This window comes from Cyrtonyx montezumae, unplaced genomic scaffold (assembly GCF_038088225.1).
Source record: "Cyrtonyx montezumae isolate F1298 unplaced genomic scaffold, pur_monq_1.0 scaffold_30, whole genome shotgun sequence".
NCBI classification, from domain to species: domain Eukaryota; kingdom Metazoa; phylum Chordata; class Aves; order Galliformes; family Odontophoridae; genus Cyrtonyx; species Cyrtonyx montezumae.
In genome coordinates, this window is record NW_027072035.1 from 13,131,677 (window position 1) to 13,154,807 (window position 23,131).

Sequence of the window (23,131 nt, forward strand, 5' to 3'; positions counted from 1 at the left end):
CTTTCAATTTAAGATCTGTAAGTACTCAAGATCTTTTATGTATTTTATGTATTTTTCTAGGTCTCATGAAGCAGGTGGTTCACAAGAAGGCAGCAAACAGAGTGTGCTGAAACCAGCGCCTTTAAAAAGAGGCCAGGTTCAGAAACCAAAATCAAATCTAGAAAGGACTATTGCATGGGAAAAAGAGCACAGACATGAAGAGGATCCACAAGTGGAGAAAGCTGAAGATGGAAGAACAGAACATCATGTGATACACCATGTGAATGAAAGCAGCGATTCATGCCACAAGAATGTAAGTTTCTCAAGCAGCTGCTTTTTTTGCTGGGCCCAAGTATAGAAGCCTTTAGTAATAAAGATTTAGGTATATACCACTTGATTTGTAAGCTTAGCAATAGTTGACCCTATACTTTCCAGTTAAATTGAATTGTCATAGAATTTGCTGGTGTTTGTATTTAGATTCTGCTTTCTGTGGAGACAGATTATATTTCACTTTTTTGTTATTAGTGATACCAGATCTGGGAAGAGAAGTGCTATACAGAAAGGATAGTGTTGAAAAAAAGGCAATTTCAGATGGAATGTGTGCAGCAAATTAACAGTTTTTATCTTTGAAGTATTCAGTGTTTTTAGCTGATGAACATGAAGAGCTTTGAGGTTTTTTAATGAGTGATTAAAATAAATATTTTTCCTTCCTTTCCTTCCAAAAAAAGGAATGACATTTTTTTCTTAGTGGAGTGAAATTTATGTTCCTCTTAGGATATGGCTGGTGCTCCCAAGAGAAGTCCGCAGAAGCTAAAAGGTGTGGAAAATGGAGAAGGATCTTCAAGTGTCTTGAAAGATGTTTCAGATTTCAGTACAGGGTAAGATTATTTTTTTAAGTGGAGAGATGGGGTGGTTCAAAACCACCAGTATCTCCAGACACACCACATTTTGACCATTCTACTCCAGAATTAAATATCTTGTTACAAATATAAAACTTGCTTGTAATAAAGACAATACTAGACTTAAACAAGAGACAAACAAAAAAATGTGTTACATGGCCACAAATCTTATCAGAATATTGGTGGAAAGGTTCAATCTCTATTGCTATGCCACCAACATCTGATGTTATGGGCCTACATAATAAAACAAGAGGCATTCGTTTTGGAGCAGCCTTCATATATAGTATATTTAATGTATATAAATAAATAATATGGCTTTTTCATTTTTTAATATTTCTATTGAAATATTAAAAAGAGGTAGCAACACAGGCACAAAACTAGTGGAGTATTTGACCTTGTTTTTTGTAAACGTAACACATCAGTATCTGGTTTGATGGCAGTGGCTCAAATTCTTAGTGAGTTCTCACTGTGTTTGTCAGAGATTTTGGATCCCCGTGCCCTGCTTTTGGCTTGGACAACACTGATCTCACACTGATGTTTGGTGGCTGTGCAATGGGTGTGTGCCTGGGGCCAAGCTGGGCTGTTTGGTGGGAAAGAGCCATCACCATGATGGTGCAGGGCAAGAAGCAGCTGCAGGATGGGCAGAGCTGGGCCAAGCTATTTGCGCCCCAGCAACCGTGGGTTGGGCATGTCTGTAATAAGTTGTCCTTTTGATTAAAATTTTTAATTCATTAATTTAAAAAAAAAGCTTTAAAACTGTTTTGAAGTTCTAGAAACTATGGGATAGATAAAGGACTTGGTAAAAATGCTTACGTTCCTCCGTAAGCATGACTAGAAGTTGCAGTTGTTTTTTTTTTTTTGAAATTGCTTTTTTTTCTTACATTTGCAGACCTACTTACAAGGTACAGGTTCTTGATGGTGTTCAGTGGGCTTTAAATGGGTCTTCTTCATAATGGCTATTATTTTTCTCTTGCTCTATCTACTGCAGAAAATTAAATACAAGTGTGTGAAATTTAGTAGTTGGGTAGAGATAGTGATAGGAGGATGGTTGGACTAGATGATCTTATAGGTCCTTTCCAACCTTATGAACTTATGAACTAAATATGATTTGGAGAATTCATGTTGTCCCATGCTGTCAACTGTTTGTCGTTTTTGTAGGGAATCTGGTCCTGAGAACCAAGGAGACAAAACTTCTGTTTCATCAGTTCGGTTACTGAGGAGTCGATTCCACAGACCAAAGCCAAATTTCAGAGCAACTAGTAGAAGGGAAGTCAAGAATATAAAGGAAAATGTATCACAGGATACCAACAAGAAAGTAAGTTTGATGTGGAGTAGTCATGAATGTTGCATCCTTCTTGATACAGATGTATGGCTTTTTTAAATTTTTCTTTGGTTAGATTTCAGCTTATGAGTTGTGAATCTGGAAGAAACACGCAGTGATTTAAAGAAAAGACAGATTAATCTTTTTAGCTATGGGAAACTCGTATACTTTACAGTTGTTTCTAACCTGAGATGAACTTCATGAAATGGCAGTGGAGAAATAAAAGTGCTGAAAACAAAGAAGAAATCTATGTTACAAAGTGTTTAGTTAAAGAAAGAAATGTTTTTTGTTTTTTTTTTCTTGGAAAGCCTGGGAAATTATTAGTGAGCAATGAAAAGGAGATGGCCTTTTTGGACAGGAAATGCTTTGAGAAGTGATTAGTATTGAGCTTTGTGGATATAAAAATATCTCCTTTTTGAGTTTAGTATCATTGCTTTTTCTTGCTTATATATACATATATCTATTTTTCAGAAAGCAGAAAACTGTGAAGTCCTGCAATCATTGGAATCCTTAGGAGACGAAAAGTCAGTTTGCCCTCAGGATATTTCTGAGAGCTCAAGTTTTAAGTCCCTAGACACACTTTCTGGATCAGAGCATGGCAAACTGGAGGCTTGTCTGCCTGTAGATAAGCAAAATGAGATCTCAAGTACTGATGCTGGGTAAGATTCTAGCTACAATTATATCTTGACTAACAGGATTTTAAAAGGATTTTAAGGGATTTTAAAAGGAAGCCATTCTGCTAGTGGATTAATTGGCTAAGAAAATCTAATAAAAGTACTGAATATTGCTTGTTATAGTTTTGATGCTAGTTGTATTGAAGCTCTAGTTACTGCTAGGCTAAGCATCAAATGAATGGATGTTTGTTTTAGACTGACAGAATGGTTTGGGCTGTAAGGGATCTTAAAAACTGTCTAGTGTCAACTCCTCTGCCTTAGGCAGGGACACCTCCAAATCGACCGGATTGTTCAAAGCTGCCAATCGAGCTGGCCTTGAACACCTCTAGGTGTGGGGCACCTAAAACTCTGGGCAAGCTTTGCCAGTATCTAATCACTACTTGGCCTACTACCTAACTTCAGTTCACCCTCTTTTATTTTAAAACCATGTCCTGTTAATATAAGCCCTTGTAAAATCTTCGTTATAAGCCCACTTTAAATGTTGAGGTCAATTCAGTGAGCTCCCCCTCAACCTTCTTTTTTGCAGGCTGAATGAACCTAGTTCTGTCTTTCTGCATAGGAGAGATTTTCTGGTTCTGATCATTTTTTGTGGTACTCCTCTGTACCTTCTCTAACAGATCTACATCTTTCTTGTGCTGAGGACCCCAGAACCGTATGCAGTATTCTATGTGGGGTTTCCTGAAAGCTAAGTAGGTGGGGAGAAACACCTCCCCCAACCTGCTGGCTTCTCTTTTACACAGAACAGAATATAATTGCCTCTGGACTGCAGGAGCAAGTTGCCATCTTACAGTCAGATTTTCATTTACCAGTATCACTTAAGCCCTTATCCGCTGCACTGCTCTCATTCAAGTCACCCTCCAGTCTCTACAGGTTTTGGGGATTACCCCAACTCTTGCGTGGAACATTGTACTTGACTTTGTTGAGCTTCGTGAGATTTGCATGGGCTGACTTGCTGTGGGCGGTCTGAATGGCATTCCTTCCTTCTGTCACACAAGCTTCAGTGCACAGCTTAATGTCCTCCACAGTCTTGCTGAGGATGCGTTCAACCACGCTATCTCTCATTAATGAAGACATGAAGTGGTGTTACTCCTGGTACGGACTCTTGGGTGACACTGTTTGTTTACAGAATCACAGAGTTGTAGGGTTTGGAAGGGACAATCCACTGCCAAAGCAGCTCCCTAGCCCAGGCTGCGCAGGTAGGCATCCAAGCGGGTCTTGAACATCTCCAGAGAAGACTCCACAACCTCTCTGGGCAGTCTGTTCCAATGCTCTGTCACTGCACTGTGAAGAAGTTCCCACACACATTTGTACAGAACATTCTATGCCTCAGTTTTTGTCCATTTCCCCTCATCCTATCACCACACACTGCAGAGAAGAGTCCAGCCTTGTCCCTTTGCCTCCTGCTCCTTAGATATTTATAGACGTGGATCCAGATCCCCTCTGAGTCTTCTTTTTTCAAGGCTGAACAGCCCCAGGTCTCTCAGCATCTCCTCATAAGAGCGGTGTTCCACACCCTTTATCGTCTTTGTAGCCCTCTGCTGGACTCTTTCCAGGAGATATCTGTCTGTTTTGTACTGAGGAGCCCAGAACTGGACACAGTACTCCAGGTGAGGCCACACCAGAGGAGAGTTGGGGCAGGGGGGGGAGAAATCACCTCCCTTGACCTCCTGGCCATGCTCTTTTTAATGGACCCTAGGATCCCATTGACATTTGTGTCCACCAGGGCACACTACTGCCTCATGACTAGCCTATCATCCACCATGACTCCCAGGTCCCTCTTCTCAGGGCTCCTCCAGCAGGTCAACCCTTAACCTGTACTGGTGCATACAGTTATTCCTCCCTGGGTGCTTTATTACTGCTTTCCATTTGGACATTGAGCTGTTAACCGCAACTCTTCGAATGTGTCTATTCAGCCAATTCCTAATCCATCTAATAATCCATCTGTCACGTCCCCATCTCTCCAATTTAGAAGTATCTTGTGGGGGACGTCCCACCGTATTCCTTGATTTATTTTGCCCAGCAAGAGAACAATGGCTGTGGTGTACTTCACTGACACTGATCAGGTGCACCAAAACAATTTAGTAAATGTATTCTGAGCAAGATGTACCTATATCCATAATTATATGTATTCCAAGCAAACAGTGGATTAGCATTTGACTGATCAGTGTTCTGTGAAGGATGTAAATTAAAGAACAAAATGTTATATGACCTGATGTCCCCATTGCAGGATGGGGTACGGGGGAGGGGGTCTTGGAAGTTGAGGGGGCCTCAGGCTTGCTTGAGGGTGCTCTGTAAGCTGTCCTCCAGCATCTTGACTATACTAGTTTTACACGTTGTTTGCCATGATAAACAGGGGAGGTGGTTTAATGAACTGTTGCAAGGTATGCAAACAAAGATATAAGGGTTATGAAAAATAAGTGACTTCACAGAAAAGCAGAGAAACTTCTGGTTTCTTAAGGTGCCATTTTTGGCTCCCTTAAACATCATGGATTGTTAATATGGTAATCATCACACAGTTTTATGGTCTCTGTGTTTTTGCCAGAGTCAGCACTTCCTCTATTCCTTGTCAACTTCCAGTCATAGCTCAGGCCCTTGACATTGAATACTAGGCTACGCATTACTAGACATAGGTAAGGCAAATGGAGTGACAGAGGCATAGCTGTGATCATGGTTGGACTAGATGATCTTGTAGGTCCTTTCCAACCTAATGTATCTATGAAATGTATGAAATCTTATCTGACCTACATGGCTAGGGGCAGTTCTTGATATCCAGAGGGCAATTAATGGATCTATGCCCTGTCCTATTCTCCAGCCTTGCATGACCTTTCCCCTTCTTCAGCAGGGTATGCTTTAAGCTGTACTCTACACGGGAGCATATCAAAGCCTTACAGAAATCAAGGTAGATGGCATCATTCGTTCTTCCCTTATCTACCATCGGAGTCATTCCATTGTAAAAGGCCCCTAGGTTAGTTGGGCATGATCTGCCTTTTGTGAGCTGACGTTAGCTGTCTCTAATCATAGAATTGCACAGGTTGGAAATGACCTTCAAAGTCATTAAGTGCAACCTCAACCTAACTGTATTACTCATACTCTAACAACCCACCACTATGTCATGTCCCTGAACACCACATCCTAATGGTTTTTATACACATTCAGGGATGGTGACTACCACCACCCTGGGAAGCCCATTCCAGTGCTTAACAACCCTTTCTGTAATTAAGTTTTTCCTTATATCTAACCTAAACATTTCTAACCTAAACCTTCCCTGGCACAACTTGAGGTCATTTCCCCTTGTCCTGTCACCAGCAAGAGGAGACCAACCCTTGGCCACCTGGGCACGCTGCTGGCTCATATTCAGCCGACTGTCCACCAGTGTGTCTTCCTGTGTTCCATGTATATTAACAGAGCTACCAGAAGGGTCTGTTCCATGATCATAACAGGTACAGAGGCGAGGCAGGCTGGTCAGCAGTTCGCAGGATCTTCTCTTATATATATTTTTTTAAGAAGTCTGTAATGTTTCCCTTTTTTTCCAGTCACTGAGGACTTAATGCCATGATTTTTCAAATTTGGTGATGATTGATTTAGGTACTTCTTACCACAGTTCCTTTAGGATCCTAGGATGCATTCTGTCAGTTCCCATGGAATTGAGTACTTTCATGAGATCCTCTTGTGATCTCAGACCAGATCTTCTCATAAGATGGGTAGGATTTCATTCTCCCAAACCCTGCCTCTTGATTCAGTGACTTGGGAGATGTAAAATGAACAGTTGTTGAAAACTGTACCTCAGCATTTTCCACATTGTTTGCTTGCAGATACTCTTGTCTTGTTCATCTGAGGGGCTGCAGTTTCTTTTGTCTTCTTTTACTGACTCATGCAACCATTAGAATTCCTTGCCCAGCTCAACCTGACTTTCCTGATTCCATTCCTACACTTCTGTTAGTATCTTAATATTCTTCCCAGGATGTGTGTCTCTACTTCCACTGCTTGTGCATTCATTCTTGTATTTCACTTTGATTGGGAGGTCCTGGTTCAGCCACACTCATCTCCTGCCTTACTTGCCCACTGTCTTGCATGTGGGAATCAAGAGCTCTTGTGCTCCAGGAATTATGTCTTTAAGTATCTGTTGGCTCTTTTCTGCTTCTTTACTATTAGGGGTATTTCCCCATTCACTAGTCCCTTAAAAATCTGGAATTTCACTTCCTGGAAGGGTCCTGGAGAGAAATGCCTGTATCCATCTGCTGCAACAAAGATTTGTACATAACTTAACACTCAGATGAACTTTACATTTGTGTAATGTCTTTCAAATAGTAAGCTGTATTTTATATTATGAATACAGTAAATCTGTGCTTTTTAATGACGTGCTTTTGTATTAAATTAGATTTTGTTTGTTTGTTTGCTATTGACTCAGCAGTGATAGAGAAATCACAACACAAGGTGAAAGTAAACAAACACCTCTTCAGCCTGTCCAATTAGTGAGGAGTGGATTCCAGAAGTACAAGCCCAACTTGGGAAAAGGTGTTAGAAGGAAGGAATTACAAATACCAGAAAATAATGAGGATAAAAAATCTCAAGCAGATGACCTGGAAGTGCAAATAATTGAGTCTGCTCATAACGTGTCAACCATTGTAAGTCTATTTGCCTTCAAAAATATGATTCCAAGTTACATGTTACGTCTTAGGTAGTTATATTAGAACATTTAACTTTCACCCCCTGAAGCAGAGACACCATCTGCTATGAAAGAAATTCCACAAACCCTTGTATGTTGAGATATTGCAATTAGTGAAGTCTACAACTTGTAATATTAATATTTTCTGGAAAAGGAGGATCTAGTTTTGGTTGGGTTGCGCAACAGATTATGTACATTTAAGTAGCTAGGATTCAAGTTTGTTTTATATTGCAATACATGAAGGTAGGCATTTAGCTCATTTTTTTCCTTTCCTGTTGGATGATTGAAGTCTGTGTTGAGCAATCCAGAAACTATCAAGAGAAGGCATAAGGTAGTCTGTGTTTCAGTAAGAGTTAAAGTCTTATTTGGGTTTTTATAAATGCACTTCTGCTTTATAGCCTTGCTTGATTCTTCTTTTTCTTTGTGTTGAAATTGATATTTTTATTTTACTGCAAATTTAAGGGTGAAAATGAAACTGCATTGCATCAAGCAGATGTACTGAACAATGAGGAACAGGCACAGGAAGAGGTGCCCTGTATTTCTGAAAACCTATTGTGTGAAAAGAGCAGGTAAGGTTGGAGTTCAGCAGAAATCATGTATGAAAAGTTATTATTTGATGCATACAGATAGGTCTTTGAAGGTGTTAGTTATTTTGTTCCTTTACTTGTATTTCTCTGACTTTGATTTCAGTGCCTGTAAGGCAGCTTCATCCCATGTTTTCAGTGCACACGTTTTAGTTAAGGTGAACTACTATTGGTTTAGTTTTTGATTTTTTTTTTTGTTTTTAATCTGTTTTAAATAGTGATACGCTACTTGTCCACTTGCTTCCATACAGAAGTACATTTTTGAGCTGTTGGCTCTGATCTGTGCTAGTTGTTAGGTACTACATCAGTAATCTGTGATGTTCATTTTGAGAACCACTAAGAATTGCAGCCACTGCCGTCAGACCAGGGGTTGGTTCATTAGATTCACAAAAAGAAGGTCCAATAACCCACTACTTTTATTGTTTTGTTCTAATTTTTGTTGTAATAAAATAATAAGAGTTTTTTGCTGAAATACATGAACTTTATTATCTGTGTTATGAGGGCTGCTCCAAAAGTAACACTTCCTGTTTTATCATGTTGGCCCATGATGTCGCAGACACATCTCAATGGTATGGCAGCAGAGACTGAACCTTCCCACCAATGTTCTACTCCATTTTGTTGCAGTGGAACAGTCTGACAGAATGGTGACTGACATGAAAGTGTGAATGAAGTAAAGGAATTAAATTGAATTTCTTTGTGTAGAAAAAAAGTGCAGCCATTGACATTCATCAGTGCTTACTGAGTACTTACGGAGGCCACACGGTGGATGTGAGCGCAGTGAGGCGGTGGTGATGTTTCAACAGCAGTGACAGTGATACATTTATTTGTGCTGATTCTTATGAGCATGGTATGCAGGTTCTTGTTCATCACTGGTGAAAACGTGACTAATGCTGGTGACTGTGCTGAAAAATGGTGATTTGTAGATTAGAATTTGTCTCATGAAGAAATTTAGTTATTGTGCTTTTTGAAGAGTTGTTGTTTCCCTGGAAATAAATAGGTATTACTTTCAGAGGGATATATAAGTTCATAAGTTCATAAGTTCATAAGGTTGGAAAGGACCTATAAGATCATCTAGTCCAACCATCCTCCTATCACTATCTCTACCCAAGAGATATGCAGCCCAAGGCAGTACCTGTTCATTCAGTGCAGCCTGGGCAAGCCTGAAGATTGGACAACTAGGTACTAGCCAGTTTCTGAAGCCTGTTCAGGTCCCTCTGGATGACAGCATGAGCATCTAGCCTATTGGTCATTCCTTTCAGTTTTGTGTCATTTGCAGTTTTGCTGAGGGTAAGCTCTTCTGTATCATCCTGGTTATTTGTGAGGCAATAAAGAGGACTGGAGCCAGTATTGACCCCTGTAGCTGGTAGCCCTTAGTAGCCTTGTAACTAGTTCTTGTGACAGCGATCTCTACGATCAGGACCCCAGCTGCTCAGCCAATTTTCATTCTACCTTACTGTCTGCTCATACAGCCCATAATTTTATCAGCTTCTTTATGAAGGTGCTAGGGCATACAGTGTTGGAAGCCTTGCTGGAGTCTAAGTAAATAATTTCTGCTGCTCTCCGTTTGCCTACCAAATCAGTTATTTATTACAGAAGACTATTAGGTTGGTTAAGCTTCTTGTCTTTAATCTGGATGTGGTTTACAGATTTTATTGTTGCATCACATTTCCCAAGATCAGGATGGGGCAGAGCAGCCTGTAGTTTGTTTCCTTGATCCTCCTTGCTTTGTTTAATAGCTTCAGATTTCTATTGACTGATCTGAGTGAAATTGAAGAGAGATGAGAATTTTAGCATATTTAAAAGAAGTAACACCTCAAATACTGGAATTAATGACTGTTCCTGTGGTTAATTAATCTAGGGGTCCCATGGTGAGAGGAACCTTTATCTCTACCTAACATCTTAATGTTGTTTTCCTCCAGGAAGGTTTTTCCAGAAGTAAACTTAGAAAGTCTGTTACACAGAAAAGCAAATAGTGTATTTTTTTTTAACTCTTTTCACTCTGTTTTGTTTAAAATATGCAGGACATTTGAATTCATTCCTAACAGTATGTTCTAAGTATCTGATAATATGATAAACTAGTAGAATGTATTTTGTAGTGCCTGAAAAGTTGAAACATTTTTTCTAGGTCTAATGAAAAATTAATTTCTGGAGAAGAGAATAATCAAGGTGATACAAAACCTTCACAGCAAGTAAGGAGCCCAAAGCTAAACCTAATGAGACCTCATAGAAAAAGGGGTAATTCTGAAGAAGATATAGGAGATGAAGACAATGCCAAGACTAGAAATGTGGAAGAGTGTTTGTTAGAAAAAACAGATGTATTGATGGTAAGTGCTGATCACATGTTTTGATCCTCAGTTCTTGTGTTTAGCTTCTTAGAACTCAAAGATGACAAAAAAAAATCAGTATATAAACACGAAAAGTTAATGTGATGCTTTCATTTTTGTGCTTCACCACTGGAAATGATGCTGAGTTAACACTGAGGAAATACTAAATATACAGTGCTGACTAAAATTTTACAGTTTACATGTGGAAATCTGAATTACCCTGCTTGTGACAGGAGGATTGAAACTTGATTCTTGAGGTCCCTTCCAAAACAAGCCATTCTGTGATTTGCTGATTATCATGCTAATGCCATTGCTACTGAATTTAATATTTGTTATCCATTAAACAGTGGATAGAAAAGCAGTTTTCTAGTATCCGATGGTACCTACAACTCACGTTCTTCTAGTAGTACGGATCAGTTTATAAGTTGATAAGCACATGAACAAAGATCAGATTTCTACTTCAGTTCTTCCAGTAGTTCTGAGCTATTTGATACTGATTCCTTTTCTGTCAAAAGTTGTGGCATGTAAATAAACTGTTTTTTATTTTTTTCTGGTGATCCTTGTTTTTTGTGATGGATTACTGAAGTCTTTCAGTTGTCTTAGCTGAGTACCCATAGTTGATAGAAATACGTTTACTGATGGTTTTTTTCCTTCTAATTTGAGCAGAATTGTAAAGTTTTCAAATGATAGTTCTGTTCTTATCTGAGCAGGTTTTTTTTTGTGAGAATAGATGTATGTAGGAACTTTATGACAGTATATAATGTATATGAGCAAAATTTGAGGTTCCTTGAACCAACGATTCCTATAGGAAAATAAAAAGGTCCTTTGATATGGTCCCATATCATTTTAGTACCTCTAAGTTGAGTAGATATAAATTTGAAAGGTGGACTATTTAGTGAATAAGGAATTAGTTGGATGGTTGCAGATGGATTGTTAAGTACAGTGGCTCCATATCCAGGTGGAGGCTGGTCATGAGTTGTTTCCTTTGGGGGTGCATCTTGGGACCAGTGCTTTTCAGCATTTTTATCAGTGACCTGTATAGTAGGATTGAGTGCACCCTCAGCAAGTTTGCTGACGATACTGAGTGATGCAGTTGATGCAACAAGAGGGAGGGATGCCATCCAAGGGGACTTGGACATGTTTGGGAAGTGGACCAACATGAACCTAATGAGATTCAACAGGGTTGAGTGCAAGGTCTTGCTCTTGGGTCAGGGCAGTTGCACAACTTGAGCAGCTCTGTGCAGAAAAGCATAAGCTTGATGTGATCCAGCAGTGCTTGCAGCCTAAAAGGCCAACTGTATTCTGGGCTGCACCAAAAGAGCAGTGGCCAGCAGGGTGAAGAAGGCAATTGTTTCCCTCTACTCTGATCTCATGAAGCCCCATGAGTACTGCTTTAGGGGCCCCTAAAACAAGAAGGACATATTGCTGTTTGAGTGTATTCAGAAGAGGATCACAAAGATCATTAGAGAGCTGGAGCATCTCTCCTATGAAGAGAATTAAGGAGCTGGGCTTCTTCACCCTGGAGAAGACTCCAGGGAGACCTCATTATGGCCTTCCAGTACTTGAACGGAGCTTATAACCAAGAGAGAGATTGCCTTTTTACAGTCTGATAGTGATAGCACAGGGATGAATGATTTTTAGCTAAAATAGGAAAGATCTTTTACTCTGAAAATGTTGAGGTTTTTGAATGAATTGCCCAGAGAATTGTGTAATGCCCCATAACTGCAGGCTGGATGGCATGTTCAGGTTGGATAGGACCCTGAGCAGCCTGATCTGATGGTTCGACAACCTTGTCTATAGTAGGGGGGCTGGATCTAGACAGTCTTCAAGGTCCATTCCAACCTAAGCTGTATTACGATTCTCTGATATAATCATGCTGAATACAATATTACTTGTGTTTGTGTGATTTTGTGTGTGTGTTTGAATAACTTTTAAACTCTGTGCTGTAAAATGTGGTAGTTTCTTCTTTTTAGTTAGTTTCCAGGGCAGAGATATTTTTTTTCACCCCTCATATTTTACTCCAAAATGAACAGGCAAGAAACATGTTTAGAAAACAGGAGAAGATTTATATTTCCACTTGCAGAAGTCTTGCTATTGATAAGCTGCGTATGGAGTTGGCGTGGTAGTTAACATCAGTGGGAAAGTCAGGCATCATATTTAATACCATCTAATTACACTTTAAAAATCTGAAATAAAAAGAAAACATGGACAAAATGACCTATGCTATCAGATTACAACTGAACGTGTTCAAGAACTTCAAAGTTTGTTCTTCAGATTCTTGTATTACTAAAATGAGTTTAAAAATGTGATACTTAATGTGATAGCAATTGTCTTTTCTATTCAGCAAAACTCCAGTAATGTAGAAGAAGCAGCATCTTTCACACAGGCTACAAGAAAACATGATTTTACAGGCTCTATTGAGAAACGGTCCTGTAAAAGAATCAAACAGAATAGCAGTTTCCAGTCTCCAGAGATACCGTTAGAGAATGAGAGTCAAGTAAGACAAGAAGATCCTCAGCTTCCTACATCTCAGCAAAAAAAATCAGACAATCAGACAAGGTAAAATGGCTAATTTTGGTTTGTATGATCAACTGATTGTTTTTTGTTCTTAGAACTGAATAACTAGCCATAGTTCTGAAGTGTGTATGTGCATGAGAGAGTGAACACATGCAGGATTTAGGCACTTCTGTCTTCCAGATGAATCATACCAGATGCATGCAGATATCTCTATACCTTTTACTCCGTTAGCAGCTTTGTAAAATGAACAGCCAGCACTCACACCAACGTACCCTGGGGTCCACTTTGGTCTCAGTAAAAATTTTGGATTTTGAAAGGAGGACTTTGAAATACCTTTATTGGGGACAAAGGGATTATGGGATTTATCTAAACAAACTGCTGGAAGTCCCCTCTGTTCATGCTTGGTTTTATCTTCCTATCAGATGACTATAGGAGCTATTTTAATGGGAAATTTGGAATTATTTTTGTTGCCTGAAGTGGTTATGACCATTGCTTTGAGGATGGAGATGGTAATTAGTTCAAAGAGATTGTGTTCTAAGAAACCTGATCAAATAATTAGTTATCATCTAACAGTTCTGGTTTGGTGGCATTACTGCGATTAACTAAAATCTCATAGTTTGGGTTTAGTACTGTACTTTTAGCAAAGGGTGAACTAGAGAAGTTCCTATGATTTGAAAATTTTGCAACTTTTGCCTGTCTCAAAATGAAAGTTAATTTTTTCTGTTTCTTAAAAAAATTCTATATCTTTTAATTTTCATAATGCAGCTTTTCAGCAGAAGTTGCTTGTTGTGTACTTAAAATCAGTGCTTTGTGCTTACGAAGATATGGTTTTCAGATAGAGTAATATCTGAGTGCATTTTTGTCAGTGTGTCAGGAAGTAACAGGATTGCAGTGTTGATTACAATGATACTTTTCTCCTATTCATTGAGTTTATTTTGATTCGTGGTGTTTCTTTAACGTTTTGGATTGTATTAGACTTATTATTTTTAACATACTCATGTTATGTGTTCTAGAAGACTATCTTGGAGAACATCAAAACAGATAGCATTGCCAAAACATGGATTGGAGATGAGAACTGGTTCATCTTCTGCCTCTGAATGTGAGGCTGATCCCTGTGAGAAGGGGAATCAAAGACAAGAAGTGAAATTGAGTGTTACTAGAGGCAAAAGCATGAAAAATGTCCACAGAAAGAAACCTGTGAGGGAACTGAAAAGTTCAAAAACAAACAGCTTGGTGATGCTCCGGGCTTCTCAAGAAGATGAGGAGGAAGCAGATGACTTTGAGCCTGATGATGAAGATGAATGTTTTGCTCCAGAGGAAGTAAACAAAGCTCCAGTGTTTGTTCCTGTGGGTCTTAGATCTCCTAAGCCTATTCCTGTTCAGATAGAGGAAACGATGGAAGAGGTATAATGTGGCTGTATTCTGTATGTGCGTGTTTGTTTTGCTTGTTCAAAAGCTTTTATTCTAATTGCAATGGCTAGTACTTGTTTTCTTCTCATCCCAGTTTGGTTTAACTCATTAAGAAAAGTGTCAGCAGTAGCAAGACATCTGTACTTGGTTCCGAATGAAACTACATCAGTTTAAGATCCAATTAGTGTTATGGACTGTTGGTAGATCTGCAGGGTGCTCACCAAATAATTTATTTGGGACTGGATGTAGGCACAGCCTGACATGCTTGCTGCATGCTTAGAGGCCTAGGATTGCGCAGATATTCAAATGCAGAACTGAAATGCTCTGTTAGGAAATAGGAGATGTTTATGTGTGTTGTTTCTGCCACTGTCATACCATCAAGGAATTTTAATGGTGTGGTAGATTGGCCCCAGCCAACAAGTCACTCATGCAGCTGTTTCCTCACTCCCCTCTCCAGCAAGACTGGGAATAAAATGGGAAGATTGATATAAAGACATGATTGATATACAGTTACATAGGCAAGCAAAAGCTGCATGTGAAAGCAGAGCATAATAAGGAATTTATTCACTACTTTGCACCAGCAGAGTGCTTCCTGAAAAGCAGGGTGAAGTTATGTGAACATAAAGATTACTAGGGAAGGCAAACACCATAATAAAAAATGCCTCATTCCTCCTCCTCCTATAGCTTCATCCTGTCCATACCCAGTGCAACCTTCACCCCTCTTCATTCCATAGTATTTATCATTCACTTATCTTATGCTGTCCAGTGCATCCTTATTTAACTTACAGTCTCCTTTCTAGTCCTTTGATATACACATGGATAACATCCCCTTGGTCTGTGGTCTACCCCCATAAAATGTCCATCAGGTATCCACTGGGTTCATTTAATCCATGACCTGTGTTCCATTTATTATGGTGGTTGTTCAGGACAGTTAGGTGGTGTGTTATGCTGAATTTTTGATGCCAAAGCTAGCTTAGGTTGATCACCAGTACAATTTCTGGTTTCTCTGGAGATTTGTCCTCCTTTGTTCACGTGGTTCCTGTTATAGTACTTCCTATAAAATAAAACTTAAACAGTGGGTTAAGTTTAAATGTGTATCTAAGATCCAGCCCTATATCCCTTTTGTTCAGTCTGTAGAGTTTAACATAGTAATGGACTCCACTCCTTCCCCGTGCTCCAATGTAACTGTTCCACAGACTGGACCCTGTTCAGGGGAGATCCTGCTATGTCTGGCATGGTCAGATCCAAAGGCCATGGGCCCTACATTTTGGTAATTGTTTTTTCAGAAGCTGTATGTATGACCTTGGACCGCTTTTAGAGTTAGTAACGTTAAGCCTAAAGTACAGCTCTAGTGTATGAGGTTTTAGACTAGAATTAGACTCAAGACTCTGAGACTGTAGCCAGACTTTGTATCATATCAGTTAAACAGAGGGGAAATTACCTTCAAATCTCCTTTCAGGTTACTACTACCAGTTTTCCTATTTTCTCCTGTTGAAATCCTTATGTAAATTATTCATACTGTTTCTTGCTCTGGGTGAAACAGCAAGAGAATTTAAAATTCAGTCCAGAAACTTTGGGAAATTCCAGAATAATAATGGAGAGCAGAGTTGATGCAAGGAAAATTTTGCTGAATCTTTTGCCTTTTAAATATGTGCAATATTAGGTATGGGATTAATCAACCAGTTACCTGGTATAACACACAGGAACTGTAAATGATAGTAACAATTATGATTAGATGTCTGAGGGCTCAGCTGTTTCCATATTTAAGTAGATTGTGCAAAGTACAATAAAAGTACAAGCTTTTGTTAACTGCAAAGATTAAGCAATTTTTGTAAGAAACTCACTGGTAATATTGTAACAGCTCTGCCATATTTAAGTCCATGTTTCTGAAAATGGCAAGTATCTGAAGTTAGTATTTTTTTTTCCTGGAGTCTTGAAAAGCAGAAAAAACAAGAAAATTAACAAAACCCATTTGAGTTAAACAGCCAGCTCAAGAGGTCTCAGCCAGATAATGAAGGTTTTCTGATGCTTAGTTACAAGCAGCAGTGCCAGTTCTTCCTCCAATTGCTTCCTTCTTTAATCTGCAGTATTGTTTGGTACTTGATTTGTGGAGGGATCCCATGAAATGTTCAGTATCTGCTAAGCATGTGGTTTATTTGAAAAATATATATATATATATTTGACAGATTTTCTGCCAGGGCTAATGAACTGAAATGCTTTCAAAATAATTTTTACAGCTGGATATATCTATGAACATCCCAGATGTGCCAGTGGCTACTGATGTAGAAAGTCTTTCTCACGTGTCTGTCCAGCCAGTCATACAGAAGGAGGAAAAAGGGAACACCATACCAACTGTAAGAATGTCTCTTTTTTGACACTGTACTCAGCATTGCCATCATCTTTGTACCTCAGGAACCATCTCTCAGAAACTATAATGATAATTGCGCTCTTAGTTTTTCTCACTGGGGTGTCAGTTGATGGGGGAGACAACTTCCCATTGTTTCTTCACCCTCCCTTTCCCCTCCACCTTCCTTTACTCTCTCCTGTTTTATAGCAGATACAAAGCTGTGGTCTCTGATGAGTTTCCAGGCGTGCTTGTGATTGTATAGATATGGAAAACAATAAATTATTATCAGCTTCTAATATACCATTTTAAAGATAAGGTGACTTTTGGGCAGAGAATTAACCAGTGTGTATTAGATTAAAACTGCAGATGGATTTTTATGTAGATCTATGATATGTTTTTCTTTTCATTTAAGGAAGCGACTGTACATGAAAATCCAGAAGTGGAAAAAGGTAGATATGCAGTTATCTTGATTGTGTCTTCCCCATTAATGTGCTACCAATTTTTTAGTTATTCATGGAGAAAATTTCAAGATGTATTTCTCTTAGAAAAAAATACTTGTTAGGTACTGGATTCTTTTATGCTTTTTGAGAAGACTTAAACTATTTGCAGTCTCTGTTCTCTATCACTAAATGAACCAAGTGTTGCAAAGTTCAGTTTTTTTAGAGTCAGAAAGTGCATTTTCGGAGTCCTTTGCTGTAGCTAGCTGTACTGGGAGAAGAGGAAACTTTACAAACCATAGAATCACAGAATGGCTTGGTAGGAAAGAATCTTAAAGATCATCTAAATCCAACCCTCAACTTTCAGCTTTCTTGATGTGTCCCGAAGTGATATTAGGAGTGGGCAGAGTCATAGCTTTGTCCTCTTACAGTCTCTAACTAGACTCTGACCAGAAGAAAATGCCTTTCCATAGGAGATATGTTTCAAAGCCTAACAGGTGTATTGTTTTTCGGAATTGCTTTCACTTGAGAATTTAAATACATTCTCAGTCTTTCTAAGGAGCACTTGATATTGACTGGGTTAAATCTTGGTTGAAGAAGGCAAAGTCTACTGTCTTGCTTTGGTTTATTTCAGTATAATAATTTTGGAGGATGGAAATGTTCAGTTTTGTATGACCAATTTGTTAGGAAACAGAAATTTAGACAAGGATATGTGTCAGTGCTACAGGTTATGGATTTCTGCATTTAAGCTCTTGCTCCTTTTCCATCTGTGGTGGCTTGGCTGGCTATGGGATGCATAACCATCTGCTCTGTCAATTCTCTTCCTTAATAGGACAATGGGAGAAAATAGGATGGAAAAGTCCACAGGTTTAGATATAGACAGAGATATCACTTCTTACAAGACAGACTCAACTTGGGGAAAGTTTGTTTATTTTATTTTAGTGCTAACTAAAAGTAGAGTTGGGTGGTGAGAAGCAGAGAAGACTGAAATACCTCTTCCCCATGACACTTCCCTGTCCTGGCCTTTCCCAGACTCGACTGACTCCTGACTTCCCTTTCTGCATGCTACTCCAGAGTGGAGGTAGCAGGAGTTGTTGTCAGTCCATAATACTTCACCTCTGCCACACCTACCTTATCATGCTTTTTCTGCTGGTCTCGTATGGGGTACAGTCCTTCAAGCAACTCCTCAACATGAGCCTCCATCATGTGTCCTCCTGACTGCAGTTCCTTCAGGGAGTATCATTCAGGGAATACTGAATTTAGTGGATGGGAATTGCCATCTGTCTGAGTAGCTTAATTTATGAATAACAACAATTTAAAATACATTCTGTGCTGTATTGATAACATCAAATGCTTTTTGAATGTGGTAAATGAATTTCTTACGCTTGTGATTTTTAACCTGTTGTTTGAAAAATTTTGCAGGAATTAGTGATGGAAGCACTGAAGCTGCCATGACTTTACTTGCAATGGGTGATCCAATGTTCCAGTTAAAAGCAAGTAATGAAGGTATGATCTGATTTATGAGACAAAGTCTTCCCTGTGCTTTCTTGGTCCCACCTATGGAGAAACAGAACAATGGCTGCAGATCTCCCTTTCATGTGACTGCATAGCAGGAGGTCAGGAGTCTTTTACGTGTTCAGTCCTGATGAATTGTAGCACATACTTACGTTAGGTGACTAGGCAATGCAGCTGAGATAGAAAAAGCAAACAACCTTACTGAGTTGCAGCTGCATCATAGTGTGTTTCTCAGAGCTATTTAAGGAAGGACATGTTTTAATTGATCTATGTTGGCAACACAGATGGGATGAAAAGAGAGGATCTGGCATTAAATGGTTGTAAGTAATCTTTCCAGGCCTTTACATCGAAATATAGGTCTTTCCTTCTGACTAGCTGTAACGTGAAATTATAAGGGTTGTAGTCTAGTTTTTGGTAGATTTTCATGTAGAACTTATCATCTACTTCCATTGTTTCAATAATAATTTATCTTTTAAGTTATGCTATTCTATTTTGTTTGGTATTCTAACTAGAATGGACGTGCATGTTACCTGCACAAGATGAACTGAACACGGCCAGTAGCCTTGTGACCCATGATGACTCAGAGCAAAACAGAGCTGCTAATCAATATGTAGTTTCTTCGGCTACTTCTGCCAAGGTCCCTTGCAAGGATGGAAGCAACATTAACATAGAAGATCAAAGCACTGGTGCAGGAACAGGTGTTCAAGAATATTTTGAGAAAAATGCAACAGATACCAGGTTAAATTACTACTTCAATTAAATTATAGAGGCAAATCCTCTGACACTGCTTACTTTTGCAAGATTCTCTCTGGAATTTTATCTTGATTTGCAGGTAGTCTGTCTTCTTGCTTTAGTGAAAATTTCTCAGCTTAGGTAATTGTGAAAACCCCCACTCTTGTCTTTATAATTTTTGAGATGTGGATATATGATTTGAGAGATGTGAGATTTCTTCTTCAGAAGTTAATTTGTGTTTTGGAAGGGGAGAATGATAAAACTTTCTTGGTATGAAATTGTTGTTAATCATTTCAACCATTTTCCCTCAATACTTTATGGCTAATCAGGCTAAAACAAATTGGTCAAGTGACACTGCTACTGTGCTCTTCCTGTAGAGCAAATGGATATCAAGGAGCAGTAATCTTCTATCATTGTATTTTTGAGTTTTACTCAAATATTCTTAAAATATAGGATAGCATGTTGGAACACTTTTTCAGAAAAAAATATAGTGATCATCACGCTCTGTTATTTGGAAAACTGTTGATTGCTTGAACAAATTATCAGCTTGTGCTCTTCTGAAAAACTGCAGTTGAAGCTTTTACTTTAAGTTTGTTATTTTATTTTATTTTTAACCAGAACGTAGTAGTGTGTGATCAGTGTCAGATCACTGGTCATCTTACATTTTTTAATGTTTCCATTATTTTGATAGAGAACATACTAGTTTATAATATACTTGCATGTTACAGTTACCCGTGTAGCTGAGGTTTATTTTTTTATTCTGCCAAATAATGCCTCCTCTGTCAGCAGCAGTCTATATGTCAACCATTCATTGTCATCTCTTTTACCTCTCTCATCTTTTTTGCTACAGTGGTCTTTGCTTAAAATGCTAATTTTATCTTATTGCTAGCTGTCAAGATATCAAAAGCTATGTTGATTGCATTTCTCCTTCTTACCTTTAGCAGTAGCTCTCTGCATGAAAGTAATATGAGACTGAGAAGAGGCAGTCTGCAGAAGTCAAGTCCAGACACTAGAGAACTGAAGTCCAGTGAAAGTACAATTCAGAGCCCGTTTAATATAAATCTAAATATAGAACAACAAAATCATGTTCAAAGAGGTAAGCCTGTTTCTTATCCTAGGGTTTTGAAAATAGTTTATTCTAATGGATTGATGGTTCTTTATAATGTAAAACAAAGCTGAAAGGATTTTTCCAATTCACAGAATCACAGAATTGCAGATGTTGGAAGGGACCTGTAGAGATCGAGTCTGACCCCCCTGCTAAAGCAGCTCCCTAGCCCAGGTTGCAGTGTCAACGGTTTACAGGCAGCTTCGGCCCGGTTCTGTGACGATTAGTGTGGGGGACCCATGGACCCACGCCCCAGGAAAGGGGAAAGGGAAAGGGAGAAGGGAAAAGGGAGATGGGCCTAGAAACAAAACAGCAGCAACGATCTGAGGAGGAAAGCTAATTTACTAAATAGATATCGAAAAGCAAAATAACACAATAGAATACAATATAATTGGAATTAAAGCTAATAAAGAAAATGAGCAAGAGAGAGTGTCCCATAAACCGAAGGCCTTACGCTAACGCTGAAGGCGGACAGCAGCGAGCACCCACTGCTGAGTCCATCCCAAAGGAAAGAGAGCATCCCGTGACCGCAGACAGTTTTTATCTTTCCCTGTGAGCATAAACACGTAAGAACGCAAAGCATCGCACAGTCCTCTGGGGAATGGAGTTCTTCTCTTCTGAGACAGGTATACCTGGAACTATCGATGATCCATGGAGCTGGAGCAATAACTCTTTAACTCCAAATGCACTACATGATGTTATGTTGTGGAATACCAGTACCAAATATCATAAAACCATGACACACAGGTAGGCATCCAGGCGGGTCTGGAACATCTCCAAAGAAGGAGACTCCACCACCTCTCTGTGCAGCTGTGCCAGTGCTCCGTCACTGCACTGTGGAGAAGTTCCCACACACATTTTTTGAGGAACTTTCTGTGCATCAGTCTGTGGCCATTTCTCCTCGTCATATCACCACACACTGCTGAGAAGAGTCCAACCTCGTCCCTTTGCCTTCTGCTCCATAGATGCTTATAGACATGGATCACATCCCCTCTGAGTCATCTTTTTTCATGGTTGAACAGACCCAGATCTCTCAGCGTCTCCTCATAAGAGAGGTGTTCCACACCCTTCATCATCTTTGTAGCCCTCTGCTGGACTCTTTCCAGGAGATATCTGTCTGTTTTGTACTGAGGAGCCCAGAACTGGACAGTACTCCAGGTGAGGCCTCACCAGGGCAGAGTAGGGGGGGGGGATCACCTCCCTTAACCTCCTGGTGATGCTCTAAATGGACCCTTGGATCCCATTGACGTTTGTGTACACCAGGGCACACTGCTGCCTCATGGTCAACCTATCATCCACCAGGATACCCAGGTCCCTCTCCTCAGAGCTCCTCTCCAGCAGGTCACCCCCCAACCTGTACTGGTCCATACAGTTATTCCTCCCTAGGTGCTGGACTCTACACTTGCTCTTGCTAAACCTCATCCATTTTCCTTCTGCCCAACTCTCCATACTGTCCAGGTCTCGCTGAATTCTTGTTCACAGGTTATGTATTACTGCTATAACAAGATATTCATTTATAGTAGTTTTATACAGAAACAGAAGCCTCAATTTAAAATTAAATGTCAGTATCAATTACAGGGCTGGCAATGACAGGAGTACAGTACACCATGCTTTCTTTCTGTTATTACTGTCTTTGCCTTCTATCAAAACTTGAATGGGACATGTACAGAATAGGTTTGGTATTCTTAAAGTAATTACAGACTGTAGTGGTATGTCAGGTGTTCTGATTTTTAGTTTTTAATTGTCTCCATAGCACTGGCAGAGAGCACAAAATACCAAGGTAAGATGATATATATGTATATCGTAAATATGAGACCTTCATTTTAAGCTATACTATATGTGAGCATTTTTAATATAAAATGTATGTATATGATATGTATAAAAATAATCGTTAGTATGTATCTTTATATAGTTCTACTTATTTGTGTTTTTAAATACAAAAACTTGTATGTAAAAATTACGTAGAAGAGAATTCACAAATTGTTTAATGTAACATATATGTTAAAATACAATCTTATGTATCTTAGAGTCTATGGACTTGAGAGGTACTACAGAAATGCAGAAGGTTGAACCGGTCATGGTAGGACCAACTTCAAGGGATTCTGCAATTCTTCAGCATTTTGCAACTAGTATGGAACTTGTCAAGCAAATGAACAACGAAGAGAGGTAGGAAGAAACCATCAGCCAATACCGACTTATTCCTATAGTCTACTAAAAAAAGCAGCTGAGGTGTACATGTAGCACAGTTATGGTGGAAATCATATGCTTATGGACATTGTATGTTAATGTATGTGTTAATGCATAGAAGTGTAATTTAATCTGTTGATCTGTTTTTATGGTTTTTATTTCTTGGATGTTGCCTTAAAACTTTGAGAGTAAACACAAATTAGTGTTTGCTACTTAACTGTCTCCCATTAAACTGTGTCTGGAAAGAGATCTTAAAGAGTTGATTGATTTGAAAGCATTAATGTGCTTCTAAGGATTTTGCAGTAAGGTGTGGGGTTAGTGGTGTTAGGGGGGCTTTTGGCTGAATATGTTATGTAGATCTGTTTGAAGGTTATGCATGTTCTGTAATAATTTTTAAATAGGTTCTCTGCTTTAGAAATACATGTCAACAGTTT

At 39.1% G+C, this 23,131-nt stretch overlaps 1 protein-coding gene across 1 annotated transcript in view; it reads left to right on the forward strand.

The window, feature by feature from the left end:
* The window catches only part of BDP1 (B double prime 1, subunit of RNA polymerase III transcription initiation factor IIIB), a 66,461-nt gene that overhangs the window by 31,636 nt on the left and 11,694 nt on the right, over positions 1–23,131 (forward strand). The window contains exons 18-32 of the mRNA XM_065744298.1: positions 61–292; positions 754–857; positions 2,037–2,193; positions 2,671–2,858; positions 7,282–7,498; positions 8,002–8,108; positions 10,249–10,447; positions 12,792–13,006; positions 13,978–14,368; positions 16,612–16,728; positions 17,134–17,170; positions 18,581–18,664; positions 19,186–19,411; positions 20,347–20,501; positions 22,538–22,676. Coding sequence (XP_065600370.1) covers positions 61–292; positions 754–857; positions 2,037–2,193; positions 2,671–2,858; positions 7,282–7,498; positions 8,002–8,108; positions 10,249–10,447; positions 12,792–13,006; positions 13,978–14,368; positions 16,612–16,728; positions 17,134–17,170; positions 18,581–18,664; positions 19,186–19,411; positions 20,347–20,501; positions 22,538–22,676 — 2,568 coding nt within the window. The remainder of the gene's footprint in view (positions 1–60; positions 293–753; positions 858–2,036; positions 2,194–2,670; positions 2,859–7,281; positions 7,499–8,001; positions 8,109–10,248; positions 10,448–12,791; positions 13,007–13,977; positions 14,369–16,611; positions 16,729–17,133; positions 17,171–18,580; positions 18,665–19,185; positions 19,412–20,346; positions 20,502–22,537; positions 22,677–23,131) is intronic.